Source organism: Manis pentadactyla, chromosome 7 (genome assembly GCF_030020395.1).
Source record: "Manis pentadactyla isolate mManPen7 chromosome 7, mManPen7.hap1, whole genome shotgun sequence".
In the NCBI taxonomy this organism is placed as follows: domain Eukaryota; kingdom Metazoa; phylum Chordata; class Mammalia; order Pholidota; family Manidae; genus Manis; species Manis pentadactyla.
Window position 1 is genome coordinate 91,093,810 of NC_080025.1, and position 17,291 is coordinate 91,111,100.

Consider the following 17,291-nt stretch of genomic DNA (forward strand, 5'->3'; position numbering starts at 1 on the left):
CTCAGTGAAATAAGCCAGGCAGAAAAAGACAAGTATCAAATGATTTCACTCATCTGTGGAGTATAAGAACAAAGAAAAAAACTGAAGGAACAAAACAGCAGCAGACTCACAGAACCCAAGAATGGACTAACAGTTACCAAAGGGAAAGGGACTGGGGAGGATGGGTGTGAAGGGAGGGATAAGGGGAATAAAAAGGGAGGCATTACTATTAGCAGACATAATGTAAGTGGTGGTGACACAGGGAGGGTTGTACAACAGAGAAGACAAGTAGTGATTCTATAGCATCTTACTATGCTGATGGACAGTGACTGTAATGGGGTATGTGGGGGGGACTTGGTGATGGGAAGAGTCTAGTAAACATAATGTTCCTCATGTAATTGTATACTAATGGTACCAAAATAAAAAATAAAATAAAAATAAGATAAAATAAGGGCTAATTGCTACCTCTCAGGATTGCTTCAAATATTAACTCTGTAAAACATTTTTTAACAGCATTTCTTTACATTAATGTCATTTTGAAGCAACAACAAAAAACAAAAATTGTTTTCTTGGCGGATTATGAAAATGAGGTAATGAATTAAGATGCACACATTCTATAAATTCTGCTAAGCAGTAAACAAATTTAAAATACACAGCTAACATTTTAAATAATCATTATAGTAACACATTTGAATGTCATTTTCTATTGAGAAAATGCTTTCATATTATATTCTTATTTACATCTTCACAGCACACCTATGATGTGATTAGAATTATTCCCTCTTCAATAGTTGAAATGCAAGACTCCTGAGTTAAACCAAACTACTAAGGACTGTTGAAGCTTAGACTCATGCCTTGCTTTTTTAAATTTATTATTTATTCACTCATTTGTTCAATAAGTATTTACCATTTATTCATTCATTAAATATCATGCCTTCATTATGGGACACTCTACTAGATGGGGATGCAGAAGTGAGTAAGAAAGACCCCATCTGGACCTTTATGGAGCATACCGTTTTATACATTTTCTAGAGAGTTAAAGGCACTTGCTGTGAAATTAAGGGGATAATTTGCTAAAAGTAAGAACTCAGTAATTTAAGCAAACTTAGTTTACAGTACAGGATTTGGAGGTAAGCAAATCAAGGTTGCTGCTACCATAGCCCACGGGATTATGTCCTGAACAAAGGTGCCTGGCCCAGGAATGAGTGGAGTCTGAAATCCTCCCCACATCCCACTTGTCAAGTGTGTACGTGAGCAAAGAATTGTGTCAGCCCTGAGGTCGGGGTTACAGACATGACTTTTCTAGTTCTCTGAAAGGCTGTTAGGCGATTCTGGTAGTATAATGTCCATATCATTACCTGTCACAACAGTTTAAATGGCCTGTGCTTAAAATCATAGTGATGTAATTCAAGTTATATAACTATAATTGTTCTGAGATTCTTATACTGGGATTATTTTTTGAAATGGACAAAATGCCGTGTCCCATTACCCCTCAAAAAGAGCATTTTCAGAAAACTGTTGGCAGGAAATACGCGCATTTTGAACTCTTGCCCCATTTTGGTTAAAGATATATGGAAAAAAATGTTTGCACTGAGTAGACTACTAATTATATTTGTGTATTAATGTCCTCAGATTAAGTTTCTATGAACCATATTTGCAGTCACAGATTAGGGTCACCTGATCAGCTGAACTGAAAAGTACATGTATTTTCAAATGTTAAAATTTTTGTCTCTTCAAGTTGTAAAATTTTATGAAATGCTTAAGTGTTACTATTATTACACTTCAACTACAAGTTCTTCAGAGGGTGAGAAAATAGCCCAGAGGATAAACCTCTAATCCATTTCAGCATTGCACCCTTCACTGGCATTTATGAGGAGAATTGCCAAGAGATTGTCCAGGAGACACATGACTGGGAGCTTCAGGGAGGCCTAAACCCAGCAGCAGTGTGAGGTCTTGGAAACTGGAATTCCTGACTTCCAGGCTGAGTCAGGACAGCCCCACCTCTTCTCTCCAGGTGGTCTACCTTTCCACACCCTTCCTCTCCAGCTCCATTTTCCTCTTTGCTTCCCTCCAAAATCATTCTAAATCAAGATGTGCTTGTGTCAAAGACCCACTGCGTGGCTGACAACTTCCACGAACTTTCAGGTCTCCCTGCCTCTTTCCCAGCACCGAGGGGGATAAAACACCACCACCACCAGCAGCAACATTCCCCCGTTCCTCCACGCTTATCTCATTTCTCTCACGTTGTCTCTATGCTTGATTGAGCTCCACTGTTGGAAAGTATACTTAGATTCCTGTATTCCATAATTTTTAAAACTTGCTTCTTCACACAGCCTTAAGAGTTCACCACTAGAAACAGGAAATGCCCCTTTCAAAAGAGGGTCTCCCTTTTCTACAGATCTTGTTCTTAAATGTTTTCACCTGGTCCTCATTGGCCCTAGTCCACTGCTGACAGCAAACAACCAACGGCTGAAGAGGGAACGCTGGGAGATCAGGGTGGGACTAAGGGACAGTGCTCCCTTCACATGAGCCTCCTGACCAGAAAAGCCCCTCAAGGCAGGTCCACCCCTCCCTAACAACAAACAGAACCCACCCAGTAAAGAAAGGCAGGGGGTGTCTCACTGCTTTTTGTCCTAAAGAAGAGAGAGTTCTGACCCCTCCACTCTCATTCCCGGCTTGAGTCCAAGTTTGCCTTTCAAAAATCAGAGGTGATTTCCATATTCAATACAAGCATGTCATGTGCAGTGGTGCACTGATTTTAGTTAAAATAAGTTGGTGATAACAATGGAGATGCTGACCTTACTACGGAACCTGAACCAGAAATTCAAAACCTTAGTGTCTTGACTGACAGCTGAACTTCCTTCTTCCACAGGTTGTCCTGATACAGGCACAGAATATAACTGTTTTTAACTTCTCTGTATCATTTTCTCCATCTATGAAAATGGATAGGTTGATCCATTATCAATCACATCAACCTTCAAAAGTGGCTTTAGAAAACTGAGCTTCATTTAAAAGATGATTTTTAATTTTGCTTTAAAAGTTAAAAAAAAATTAACTGAAGCCAATTATTCAGACAGCTATATACTTTTTTCTCTCCAGTTTCAGTCGTAAATAGTTTCATACATGTGAGTCATGTAATTCAAGCTTGTGCAGTAAGGTAGTAGAGACATGTTGATATATTAGCGGGTAGATGTAAATTACTTAGACTCAGAATCCCAAATTAAGATAAGCAAGACAGTGCTGGCGCCACAGAGGTGTACTCTATAAGTAGCCTAGAGGGAAGGTGGATTAAATAGTATTAACCTCCTGAAAGTGAAAGTGTAAGCAATTTCACTTCATAGTTTCTAAAAGAATGTACCCATACATCATGGAAGCCTTTCAGAACTTTCAGACACAGGAAACTGATTTCATATCTTAGAAATTTAATGTATGGTAATTTTTATGCATCAATCCAAAACTAATAAATCCAAAATGTTAAATGCTTAATAGTATGGAAGGGCGGGGGGAAAGACATTTGAAAATAAGATTGCTTCTTTCTAAAATTTATGAAATTTATGAGTGAGGAAAAAAAGTGAAGAATAAAAAGATGAAATGCCTCTCAAATTATTTAATTCCATTTTTTTCAAGTTAATTTAAGTAGAAGCTGGGCTAATAGCCCAGTTTTCTAACTTGCTGTCACTTAGATTTTACTTGACGGTGGGATGAATGGTGAACCACAATAAACACATTGAGTTTTTAGTGTTGAATCACCTTAATAGTATTTAATTAATAAATAATGTAATAGTAGTAAATCCAAATTTGGTGTTTTGTTTAGCTGAAGAGAGAGGTCTTTAAATTTACAGAAAGGAGTTAGTTAACTAAGGACTAGGAGAAAAAGCCAAGAAAAGAAATGAAATTATAATGTTCTCAGAGGGGAATGGGAATATGAAGGTTATACCAATAGGAATCATCATTGAAAGATGGTGATACATTTTCCATTAACATCACATGCAGAAGTGGACTCTGCTCCCAGCTCTATAATGTATCATAGGATTATGAGGTGTCAGATGTGATTCTCTAAGACAGGAACCAAAGAGCAAACTTCTGCACGAAAGCATTTGTGATTTTTTTCTCCCTCCTAAACTCTCATTAAAAACAATTGTTTTGCTTTTATATCCTTGAAGGGTGTTCTTTTCTCTTTTTGACTCAAACTACAATGCATGATCCCTGCGGATCTTAAATCTGTTCTTATTACTGGTTTAATATACATCCATTCTATTCTCTTCCTGTGCTTAGAATTATTTGTTACCGCTTTAAATTTCTTCTTTTAAGATGAAAATGCAAACCATTTTTGTTACTTAGGAAATCTTGAAAATTTTCCATGCCATTTTTCCTCTCATTTCCCCCAATACATACATGTTTCCTTCCTTTGAACTTGTTGCTCCTGACTGTACATTTTCATTTATGCCTTTCCTCATTCTTGTAACTTTTGTTTATTATGCACCAGGTGTCTTCCATTGCCTGCTTTAACTCTCTTTAAAGCTCAAGTTTTCCACAGGGAACATCTCCATTTAATAATTTTATTAGCTAAAAAAGTTTGTGTTTATATGACAAATATCAGAATGTTTTATTGCCTAAAGGAAAAACACCCAGATGATTAACTTTTCAGTTTTTATCCAAATAGTTTGTTGTCTTTTAAGCATGCTCCTATCTTCTTTATGTTGCAAACTGTTCTTTAGAAATCTTTATGACTTTGTGGGTCTCTAATGCTTAATATTTTCATGCTTTTATTAAACCTTTTTTGTATTATATAGTCAAATGCTACAGCAATACTCCTAAATTTAACATGTACATTAAATGAGCCTCGTTTAGTTAATTTGTGCAATAGCTGGAGCTCTTTCTGCTGCTGCCATCTAGTGGTTCTCCACACAAGATGTATTTATTTTCCAAAAGTATTTTCTAGAAATTGCATGTAACAGACCCCCACAGCTAAAGATATCCAACTGGAAATCATCCAAGTTTTATTTCACACTGTATTGATGTAATCCTGTTTAATATTATCTAGGGAAGAGTAGGGAACATACCCTTTCTATGAAAATAAAACCCTCACAACTTTGCGCTGTTGCTGATGTCTAAGGTATGAGACATGAGAAGTGCCAGGAGCTCTTCTGTATCTGCACGTCTCCCACCTCTAGCTACCATTAGAAAGCATGATTCAGGAGGTATCATGGCACCTGCACAAAAGAAATCAGAGCCATATGTGTCTGGCCAGAGACAACATGTCAGATCAGCACCTGCCCAGCTTTGCTCCTGCTGAGATCTGAAGCCACTATTGGCGTTTACACACTGAACTCTGCACCGTGCTGTGAAGTGGAGGAAGAAGACTTCTACTGGAGCATTTACCCCATCTCTACCCATCTCCACACAGGCACCCTTGTGACCTCTGAGACTGGAAGAAGAGAACCAAGTGAATACTTTAGTAAAGAGCAGTGTCAAGACCCCCATAGCACTGATATCTAGTTCTTCCTTTGTTCATTAACTTATGGACATGTTCCTTCATTTGTAGCAGATTTGGGTCAAAATATGTCTCAAGCACCTATGACAGTTCCTAGTAGACAGCAAGCACTAAGAAAATAGTTGCTGAATCAATATAACAGATAGGAAAATAAGTGCTTCTTTGAGTAAGTAAGGGTCTAATAAAACCATTGGTTTGGTCTATGAAGCAGAGCTTTACATGACCTTACACCTTTTATTAATCCTGTAGTTTCCCATATTTACCAAGCAATAAATGAAACCAGTTTCAAAATCTGGCCTCTTAATTTGGATTCTTTCTTTTCAGGTCTCTACCAAAACCCACTGTGCCAATATAACCTGTACCGTTTATACATAATATACCACCTTCCAGGAGTACAGTTGCTTGACCGAAATCGTAAGGACACCTCTTTCTTGCAGAGAAATATTTGAAAAGCAGTCTTATAACTCAGTGCCTTAAAAATGTTGAATATCTTCGAAAATAATTTTCTTTGTAAGAAAGGTTTTCAAATATTTAAATTTTTGAACATTTTGCTCTTTGAAATTTGCCCTAGTTTGGGAATTCATGTCTTGACCACTATATTAGGAAGGCCATCTGAGCGTGAGAATAGGTCTCCTTCTGCTTCTGGTTTTGACAGTAATGTGTTGGATGCCAATAACTTATGCCCTGGAACCTCAGTTTCTTATTTCAAAAATGAGAAAGACTAAATCTCTTAAGGCCCATTTAAATTATAAAAGTCATATTCTTTGAATTCTGTAAATATATATATATATATAAGCTTATCATCAATGATGACTTCTTTATGAAACTATCTTTAGACACTGTGAACTAGTGTGTCTGATTTATATAAGCCACAAAAATAACTAATCTCAGTGCATTAACATTTCACATTTCTGGAGGCCTATTTTACCCCCAACTGCTTTATTACCCATCTATCTACTTACCTCCCTATCTCTACAAGTTTGAACATTCTTGATAATTTATTACTGAGTAATTTGTTAATGAGGATGTATCACAGTTGTGATTTCAGTCATCCATAGTGATGTGTTAGATGGTGTCTGGGTTGTACTAGGATTGATCTGTGCCTTGTGACATGATGCACATATATTGAGCACTTGTAAAATTATGGAAATAACTGTGATAGTCCTTCACAAAGTAGTTTTGACAGGATGTTCACATATAACATAGTTCAGATAAATACATTTTTGAGTGTTCAATTCTATTCTGAATTACTCTGCATATCCATTTATAATGCTCTGGAATAACATTATGTTTTGCAATTAGCAGAAGTTACAGAAAAAGAAAGAAGATCAACGTTTACCATTTTTAACCATAAAAAGGCTCATATTGCTCAATCAATAGCATTCAGAAGAAAAGTAGATGCCTCTTGGGATCCTAGATCACCATTTAAACAAAAACCAGCCCAGAAAGTACCTCCAGGTATTTTGAAAAAAGAAATTAAAACTCCTTAAACTTTTGGGTAATTTGATTATAACAGTAATAACTGCAATTTACACTAAACTAAGTACTTGTATGGTGAAAATTTTCAAATTTCATTAGTATAATGAAAGTGATATGTAATTTTCATCTTCATTTATGTATATTAAGTTAAATAGTAATGTGATAATAATGAGGTATTACTTTGGAGTCCTTACCTTAGTATCTAGCAGAGTATAATGAGCTCAGTAAATAAGATACTGCTGTTATTATTACCGCTGTCCCTGGGCAATTTCACCAAATTAGAACTGTAATTGGCGCTGGTAAAGTGGAAAAAAATATCAATAAAGGTCACCTACAATTCCTCTACCCAGAAATAAGCACTATTAATATTTTTATTGTACTTATATACACAGTTGTCATGTAAGAGTATAACTTGAATATTTTCAGTAATGTTTCATTAATTGGAATTTAATTTCTTGTATCAACAAAAATCCAAGTACAGACTTAAGTAAATAGGTGTTCATTTTTCTCACACAGCAGGGTTAATGTTCAAAAATACATCTATCTTCTGCTCTATTCTTACTGTGCTTTTTGGTTACAAGGTGGCTGCTAATACCACTAGGCATCACAAGGAGGGAAGAAAGAAAGGTGCAAAGACAAAGCCTTTTCCTCACAACACTTTGCCAAAGAGACAACATACATTTGAAAAAGAACCAGATTTTCCACAAATGAAGGGAAAAATATTAAACTGGAAAATAATTTTAAAGAAATTACCCAGAATGCAACACAGAGAAAGCAAGAAATAGAAAATATTAATTAGCTGTTGAAACAAGGAGACTATCAAAAGAGAAGGTCCAGTATAAACTTAGTAATCCTGGAAGAAAAAAAACAGAGAAATTAGGCAAAAAGTTATCTTAAAATGGATAATGGTTGGGAGTTTTCCAAATCTGATAAGTGATATGAATCCTTAGATTCACCAAAATTAATATGAAGGCATAAAAGATATATAGTGACAAAAATCCATGACAAAGGCAAAATGATCTTAAAATAGAAAATGTAGATTACCTACAAAAGTATAATTTGTAGATTCACAACAAACTCCCCAACTACAATTATGTGGAAATCATAAGACAGTGATATAATGCCTTTAAAATGCTAAGGAAAAGTAATAGTCAACCAAGAATTCTACAACTAGCTAAATTGTCCAAGAATGAGAGAGAGGAAAATAAAATGAGTGCAAAATCAAGATTTTCCCCTCAATGTCTTAATGTAAAATTTTTCTATCAAAGAAATGGTTTTAAAAATATTAAAATAAACACCCACATATGCCCATGTTTCTTCAATAATTATTAATACTCTGCCATATTCACCACTTTCCATATATAAGGTTTTGCCTTTTTATTCAAGAACAGGATTCCTCAGAAGCTTCTACTTACATCTCATTGGCCATCCCCAACCTCAATGTAAACTGGAAGCATCAAAATATTGCTGAACCACTTAAATGTTTCAGTAGCATTATGACACTTCAGTGTTTCAGTACATCACGACACTTCATTCCTAAATAAATAAGCCTGTAAGTTTAAAAATAAGGACAGTCTCCTATATACCCATAATACCATTACCATACCTAAGAAAAATAACTAGTTTATTTGTATTATTTAATGTATTAAATTCTAAGATGGCTTCTATGCCTGCTTTTTCAAACCAGTATCCAGTCAATATTCTCAATTATATTTGGACATTATGACCCTTTAGTCTCTTTCAATTTAGAATAAATTTCCAATTTTGTTTCCATGACTTTGTGAAGGTACCAGGCCAGTTATATTGTAGAATGCATCGATTTGTATGATTGTTTCTACAAGGTGTCATTTAACTTGCACGTTTTCCCCTCTATGCCCCATAGAATGGAAGTAATACCTATAGGACATGTTCTGGATGCAGACAAGTAAAGTGTAGAGCAGTGGTTCTCAAAGTGTGGTACCCAAACCAGTAGCAGTGGCATTTCTTAGGAACTTGTTACAAACGCAAATTCCTGCCCCAAAAGAGATACATTAAATTAGAAACCCAGGGATAGAACCCATAAAGCTCCCTTGTAACAAGCCTTTCAGGAAATTCTGCTGCACATTCCAATTAGAAAACAGCCAGTGTCGAGGCAAAAACACAAGTATTGGAATCAGATTCTCCTAGGTATGAACACCAGCTCTACTAATAATTGGAAATTTTATGTTGGACATTAATTTACCTCAGCTTCTGATTTTTAAAACAGGGATAACATCCTCCTCTGGCTGTTATGATGCTTAGCATGTGAAACATTGAACACCTGATCTGACACACATCAAGTGCATGATTAGTTGAACTGTCCTATTATTAGTCAGCCACTTCCTTAGCTTTTCTTTACTTCACGTAAGAGATGATGCCTAACCTGACTGATAACAGGTTAGTGGGAGTAAGCCATACTGTGGAAAGGAATCTCAGTATAGGAAATATCGCCTTAAAAATAGCTGATGCATCCAATAACAAACAATGTAAGGCCACCCTATTTTTCAGTGCTCGCCTTGTTACAAGTGTGAGGAGGACTGCTGGCCATTGCTTTAAATTCCTTACATTTCTTTGGTGCAACCAGATGGTTGAAAAAACTATTTTCCTTTTATTCTCTTTACTGCTTTTTATATCAAACTTCCAAAAACAAAAAACAGAGGAAGAAAGGCAAGGAAGAGTATTTTCTTGCATTTGAAAGTTTCTCTTCTTAATTCATAGATATCTTAACTCCTAAGAATAGGTTATAATCAGCCTGCTCATTTTACACAAAATGCCACTATATCATAGCAACTGAAAAGTAGTTTAGCCCATAGGCTGGCTTTCTTTACTTTATCTTAATAGCCAAATATTTATAATGAAACTAATAAGACTCCCTAAGATTTTTAAATGTTTATCTTGGAGTTTTATAGTTTCTACATTTGTTTGATACAAATCTTATCTTACTGTGACATACACATTTAGCATGCTGAATTATTTTATTGGAAAGAAAGTATACTTGAAAATGTTTGTAAGGCAATTATAATACTACATTTTGATTTTATTTTCCTTAACCTTAAATTCAGAAAGAAACCAATTATATTCAAATAGCTTGAGAAGCAAAGTCAACTTGAAGTTTCTTCAAACCCCAGCTATCCATCCTTATCAAGTAGGAATGGTTAAATGGCATGCACCTATTCCCACTAATGCCTCTAGTACTTACTGCATGATAAAAAATATTCTCAGAACCAAAACTCCCTGGGTTTTTATATGACTTTCAGGAAGCAGGCATTTGCAGATTTCCCAGTAATTACCTGAATGTGGAAAGACATTGAGGGCTATTCAAAATGAAAATATTAATGAACTTTTAAAGTACCTCCTAGTGTTCTAAAAGTGAAATTGCTGAATTTCTATCATACTTCAGAACAAGACTTCCCAAAATAAGACAGAACTCTAGGTACTGAGACCAGGCTGGGGAATAGTGTCCCAGAACCTGGGCCTGGCAACTGAGGCATGTATTTCTCAGGAATAGAGAAGACAAAAACCAAACAGGAAAATCAGGCAGACTATTCAACAAATAGTAGTTCATCCCAGTGAGTGAATCCAGATACAAAGCAACAAGGGAGAATCCAGAGAAAACAGAAAATTAAAAGTTTTGAGCTGGGTAATTGAAGGCTCAGGAAGCCTCAAAGACACCTCTTACTCTGGGCAGCCATGACACCAGGCACACCCAGGAAAGCAAATGCCAAATACTACTTTGTAGGAAGCCTCAGTACCAGAGGTCCGTGTGTGATCTGGAGAAAGGCTGGCAATTGAGAAAGCTGTGCAGGGTCAGAAGGATGTGCGGAGGCAAAACCAGCAGCCAGCAGAGCTACCACGTTGTACAGGTCCAGTAGGCTCCACACATACAGAAAACAATGACTGGGGACCCCCGGAGTTGTGACATGCAGCAGTCCTAGGCCGAAGAGCTAAACTGAGACTACTTTGTAATGGAGACATCATATTCAAAAATAAATTCCAGAGAGTGTAAATATCTAAATGTAAAAGAATTGAAAAGTACTGGAAAAAAATACTGCTATCATCCTTAGGTAAAGAAGGCCAAAGTCTGACACAAAACACAATACCATTAAAATAAAATGTTGACAGATTTAACCACATAAGATGAAAACCATTATATAATATGGGGAAAAATTAAAACACACAATTGGAAGAAATATTAACAATATATACATAAGCAAAAGTTAATGCCTGTTATATCAAAGGGCTCCTATAAACCAGTTTGAAAACTCCAAACAGAAAATGTGACAAAAGCTATGGACAAGACATTTAGAGAAAGAAGTAAACGTGATGTCTAATGATCAGCCTCACTAGTGAGTAAATAAGTGCAAAATAAAACAATGGGATACCATTTTCATCCAGCAGGTAGGCAAAAGTTAAAAAGGTTAGTGAAGATGAGGGGAGAAAAGAACACAATTCATTTATTATTGGTGGGAGTGTAAACTGGTTCAACTTTCTTGGATGATCATATGCAATATGGTAGTATCTATCAGCCTATAAAAGGTGCAAACCATTGAACATAGCAATTGAATTTGGCGTCTCTCTCCCACAGAAGCATTTGCACACAAGGACAAAGATACATGTATGAAGTTGCTCAATGAAAACACTTTTTGTAATAGAACAAAAAGTGAAAATAATCTGAACATTCATGTAATATGAACTATTTATTGCATTTTAGAATTATTCCATGATATAAAGTATTAAAAAAATATATATCATGGAGTAATAAAATGCAGAGTAAAGACAAAATTGGATTTTGTCAGCAAACAAATCTCTGTATGTGCGTGAGTGCATGTGTGTATGCAAAGAGGAAGCTGGAAGCTCACATAAAAAACCTGGACTAGTGATACATCTGACAAGGGGAACTGAAAAAGGTCAAAGGAAGATCCCACCGTTTACTGTTTTCTTGTTTATATTCATTATGGGCAAAATACATACTGTTTGTAGTTAAAAATACAGAAGAGGAGAGTCTGGAGAGATCAGAAAGGGCACGGGAGACTTGCGTTAGCCATTTGTGAAGGGACGGATACTGTGAACTCCTCTCCTAAGGCAGAGGCTGTGTGCCCCTGCTGCTAGTGAATTGGCAAGAGCTCACATTGTGGGTTTTGGTGGCCCAACAGGTGCTGGTACATTCCATCAGTAGCCTGGCACTAGGCCTTCTGGAGAGGAATAAACCAAGTAATGACAGTGTCTGGAAGATACCATAAGAAATCCAGGCTTAGACTTTGAGCTCCAAAGCTAGGGAAGATGAAGATTGTTGTGATCTAGGATTTGTTTATTCTACTTCTTTGAAGTTAATGCCAAGAATCCAAATGGTTTAAACTGTGCTGAATATTTCCCCTCATTTGGTTTATTAGTGCATTTATAGATGCATGTGCTATCTGAAAAATAGGATCAGTTTTTGCACAAGACTTCAATTATCTTAATTACAGAAATTCCCACTTGGATTTCATTGGTAACTAAGTTGATTAAGCATACTGTTCTCAGTTTTCAGATGCGTATTGTATTAAAGAATTTACCACAAAATCTAAGGAAAACCTAAGGCACTACATATAAGAAAATTTCAGTTTTGGGATAGTATCAAGGCATTTTTGATGGACTGAACTATTCATCTAAATGACTGTTTGAAAACGAGCAAGTTATGCTCTAGACTTTTCCTTTACATCATTGTTCCATTGTTTTTAAATGCTGAATAAGCATTTGAAATATACTAATTCAGAAATGTGTTTTTTTTAGATTTTGCATTTGCAAATAATGTAGACAGGTAAGTGATTTGACTTTTTACTTTTACTATCATTGTTTCTAATTGTATTGACCCCTAATTTACCCACATTTCCAAAATAGGTTTTAACAAGTTAAAAAAATGACTAACTCTTAAATAAACAGGAAAAATTGTTATGTTTTCTGTGATAAATGAGTCCAAGCTATGTATTCATATTTGATATATTTAGGTTTTTAATATTATAACCTGAAATAAATGAAAGTCTGTTTCAATGTATAAAAATATAAAACTTAAGAATTATTAGCAAATTACAAATGAGGGCCTTTACCTTCCTTGTTTAATATTCTCCTAAATATGTTCAGTGAGAGCAGTTGCCATTTGGATTAACATTTTATAGTCACTGGAATTTACATTTTCAAAAACAAATACTTCATTAAACTATAAAAAACAATTTCAACTTCATGAATATTAATGAATTAAAAAATCATCATTCTTTTAAAATTTTACACATAGGAATTTTTTGTTTGGATTCAGTGTTGAAAAATATTCCCATGCACATTTATAAAATATACCATAATGTAGAGAAATTATAACTTTCCAGTAAAATGTACCTAAGATGCTAATATGCTTGGGATCTACAAATATTTTAATCATCTCACTTAACATTGGTTTCGAAACAGGAATGCATGAATGTGTGAGACCTAATATGTTCAAATACTCTATTTTTTAAATAATATATATAATAAAAAATAGCACTACTTATCCTGAAAGTCATTTGTCAGTAGGGCCCAAAGTTTTTGTTAGAGGTACTATACTACAAATAATACTACAAAGAAAAACAAGGCATTTATTTACTTAAAAATTCGTTTTGGTCTAAATGGGTTTTTTTCTGATATAACTGCTATTTTTGCAGAACTGTGTTTGATGACCCAGAAGATGCTGTTTTTGTAAGGTCCCTAAAGAGATCAGCGATGGCTATTACCTTTCTGAACTGGGACACAGTTCCAACAAGAGAGGAAAAATACCTTCAAGAGAAAGGTGCAGAACCTGCTCAAATGCTCACAGTTACACTGAGATAGCCCCTGATATTTCTACATCCTAGTGTTTGTCTGTTGTATATTAAACTTTTCTGTGGTTCAGCATATTAGATATTTTTATATATTATTTGGAACATTTAAATGTAAGCAGAAACACCAAGAATGAAAAATAATTCTTACACTTTATGTTGTTTTTGTTGAAGAAGCATGCATACAGAATATACACAAATCCTAAGTGTTTAGTTCAATAAATTTTTAAAAACTGAACATGTTCATTTAACTGGCATCCTAGATCAAGGAACTGACCATTATCAGCATTCTAAATGCCTCCTATTCCTTCCACCAGTCCTATGATCTGTTACGACCCACTCCAAAAGTAATCACTCTCCTGATTCCTAAACCATAAATTGTGTCTGTTTTTGAAAGGCATATAAAGGGAATCAGAGAAGTTTAATTATTTGATGTTTGGCTTCTTTTACTCAACACTGTAAAATTCACTCATACTGCTAGTAGCAATAGTTCTGTCACTTGCACTGCTGTGTAATATTCCACTGTGTGATTCTGTCACAAGTTATGCATCTGGTCTACTGCCTTTTATTCTCTCCTTTGGATGCCTTTGATAGTTCTGGGTGTGGGCTCATGATCTGAGATTGGCCTAGCCAGAACTCTGCTGCTTGTGGAAAGAGAAACCAGAAAAGCTTGCCTGGTGCTGAGACACAAATCTGGACATTAACGTAACTCAAACGCATTGCTACATGCAAAGCTAATAAAAAGGAGAGGGACATTCTCCCTTATCTGATAGTAATTAAATACCATCACACTGTAACACGGATACACTATAGACATTGGGCTGAAATCAAAATAGGCAAGAGATTGAAAGCTCTGGAGAGAACAGTGAACTGTGACTAAGAATCTACTCTCCTTTCACCTGTGGACACTTAGGATTCTGCACAGCTACAGTCTAAATATTCAGGTATGGTCCCTGGCAGAAGGTACAGCTGGGGAAAGAAAAAGCAGAGATTTTGATATTGATGAAGGTGAGTGGCTGATATCAAGGCAAAAGAGATGGCGTGTGGCCTCCACGATTTGGACATGGAAAGAACTGAACTGTTTGTTGCCTTGTTCTCTCTCTCCTGGATGGAGTGTGAGAAGCCAGCTGCCAGGTCATGAGGACATTTAAGCAGTCCTTCAGAGGCCCAGGTGGTGGGGAACTGAGATTCCTTCCAAAAGCCAGAGGAATGAAGGCGTTCTGCCAACAACTGCAGGGGGAGCCATCTTGCGAGCAGATCCTCCAGACCCGGGGAAACCTTCAGATGACCTGATGACCTCAGCCCGAGCCAAAGCTTCCCCACACCCTCCTGGGAAACCCCAAGCAAGAAACCCCCAGTTAAGCTGCCTCTGGATTTCCGGCCTGCAGAAACCACGTGAGATAATACTTACTAATACTTTAAGCTGGTAAGTTTTGGGGTAATTGTTACATAGCAATAGACAACTAATACAATAACCCAGCAAAATCCATGGTGCTGTAATTATCTGTGGAAAAAAAAATGCCTTATGAAGTCTGGGAAGCTTCGAGTCACAGTGTGGTCCCAAGGGTTCCTGAATAAGGCCTTACCATGTTCAGCAGAGAACTAGTCACTGCTCAAACAGCAGTTCTGGGCATGCTACTGCCCCCATCCTCGCGGGCACTAAGAACCTGACTGTCACCGACTGGAACTGCTCATCATGAGCTGAGCACTATAGACCCACTGAGTGAGAACAGCAGGTGAGCACAGAACAATCCGCTTCATCATGGGAATGGTGTGTTTGGGACCAGATCTAAACTGGCCTCTAAGTTTCACAGGTAGTTTTAATTCTGAATTAGATTGTAGTAAATTGAGGATGGGATGCAGCAATCTCCAGGTAAACCACTAAAGGAATAGTAAAAGAAAGTGTAGTCTGGTATTTTATTTTTAACCCCACAATCACTGAAAAGGATGAAAACTTCGTTACAAAAACATGGCTAATAGATTTTACTTAATCTCCTTTTTAGAGAGTGAATGGAAATTTGTCTCATTTCTATGAAGAAACAGATTTGCTTTCAAATGCACTTCTCAATACTGGGTATTTTCTATTCAATAAGGAAGTCCTGACTACTGAATGATTATCATTTCATTCAGTAGCGAAATTGTAGTAAATATCATTTGGGAGAAACACAAGACAGAAGATATGATCCTTATTTCAGTAACCTAAAACTCAACCAAAATGGAACACACATTGAGAGGGTGTCTTTAAGTTCTTTGTTTTAAACAATGGAGACCCACTCAAGCTGGCTCAAGGGATATTGACTTTAGGATCCATGAGAGCTTGTGACTAGGAAACTGAAAATACTAATACATAGATCCATAGAGGGTAGTGGCTAAAAGTTGGGGCTTTGGAGTCAGACCTAGTTTAGCTCTTCTACTTCGTAGTTATGTTACTCTAACAAATCAGCAAAGCTCTCTGATTTTTAAATTATTTAAAGTTTTAAAATAATAATCATAGTTAACTCAAAGACTCTTGAGGATTAAGTTAGATAATGTATGTAAAATGTTAGGTAGAGTGACTTTCTCAAAGTAAGTGTTCAATAATTGTCATTTACCCATTTGGGATCATTCTGGGATTAAGTAATTTTATATGAGTTAATGAACTAGCTAGCTACATTGCCTTGAAATGGTCAATTATGTAACTACCTGATTTATCTAGATAAATTATAATTATTTTAAAAGATGTCTTCATGTATTTAAAAAACAAAAACTTGATCTTTAAAAGATACAGAAAATTAGCCCTATAAACTATGCTAGAATTACATTTTGAAGAAAAAAAGATTTTCTCCTTATCTACCAAATTATGAGAAAGAAGAAATTTGCTTTTACTAAATTAATACCTTGCTTTTTGTCTATGAAAATGATGCCTTAATATTATCAGTTTACATAAAAATGCACTAATCTCTGTAATATTTTGAGCAAATGTTTTTCTAAAATAAACACTGATAAAGAGATGCACAACACCTGGTGTTAGTGGTTTTCTTTCCAATCAAAATGATAACTACAACCTAATTCAAAACTTAAACTGCTATTATATTTTCTTCCTGATGGCATATGAATTCCAAAAATTTAGATTATATGCCTTCAGGTTTCTTTTAGCTATATTTATATTTAACTTTTAAATTTTGGTTCCATTTGTTTTCTAGCTGTTATAAGTTATATCAATTGGGATTCTTTGGTTCTAATTTCTAGAAATCCAAGTGGAAAATGTATTTGCTCATGCAACCAAACCACATAAATCCAGTGTAGACTGTGTGAGAGCCCAGTGGGCTCAGGTCAGTGTCCCTCCCTCTCCCCTTACCTGTGTCTGCTCAATGGCTGCATTCTTCCAGGTGCCTCCACATGTCAGCAACAACAGTTCTGGAACTCTGTCATTTATCACTGTCCCAAGGGAAACACACACACACACACACACACACACACACACACACACACACGCCACACACCTCCAACTCTTCAGCTTG

At 35.9% G+C, this 17,291-nt stretch overlaps 1 protein-coding gene across 1 annotated transcript in view; it reads left to right on the top strand.

The window, feature by feature from the left end:
• LRRC72 (leucine rich repeat containing 72) overlaps positions 1-14,615 on the top strand; it is a 48,012-nt gene extending 33,397 nt beyond the window's left edge. The window contains exons 6-9 of the mRNA XM_036894500.2: positions 5,798-5,887; positions 6,779-6,931; positions 12,740-12,767; positions 13,639-14,615. Of these exons, the coding sequence (XP_036750395.2) occupies positions 5,798-5,887; positions 6,779-6,931; positions 12,740-12,767; positions 13,639-13,804 (437 nt within the window). The 3' untranslated portion in view covers positions 13,805-14,615. The remainder of the gene's footprint in view (positions 1-5,797; positions 5,888-6,778; positions 6,932-12,739; positions 12,768-13,638) is intronic.
• The last annotated feature ends 2,676 nt before the right edge of the window (positions 14,616-17,291 follow it).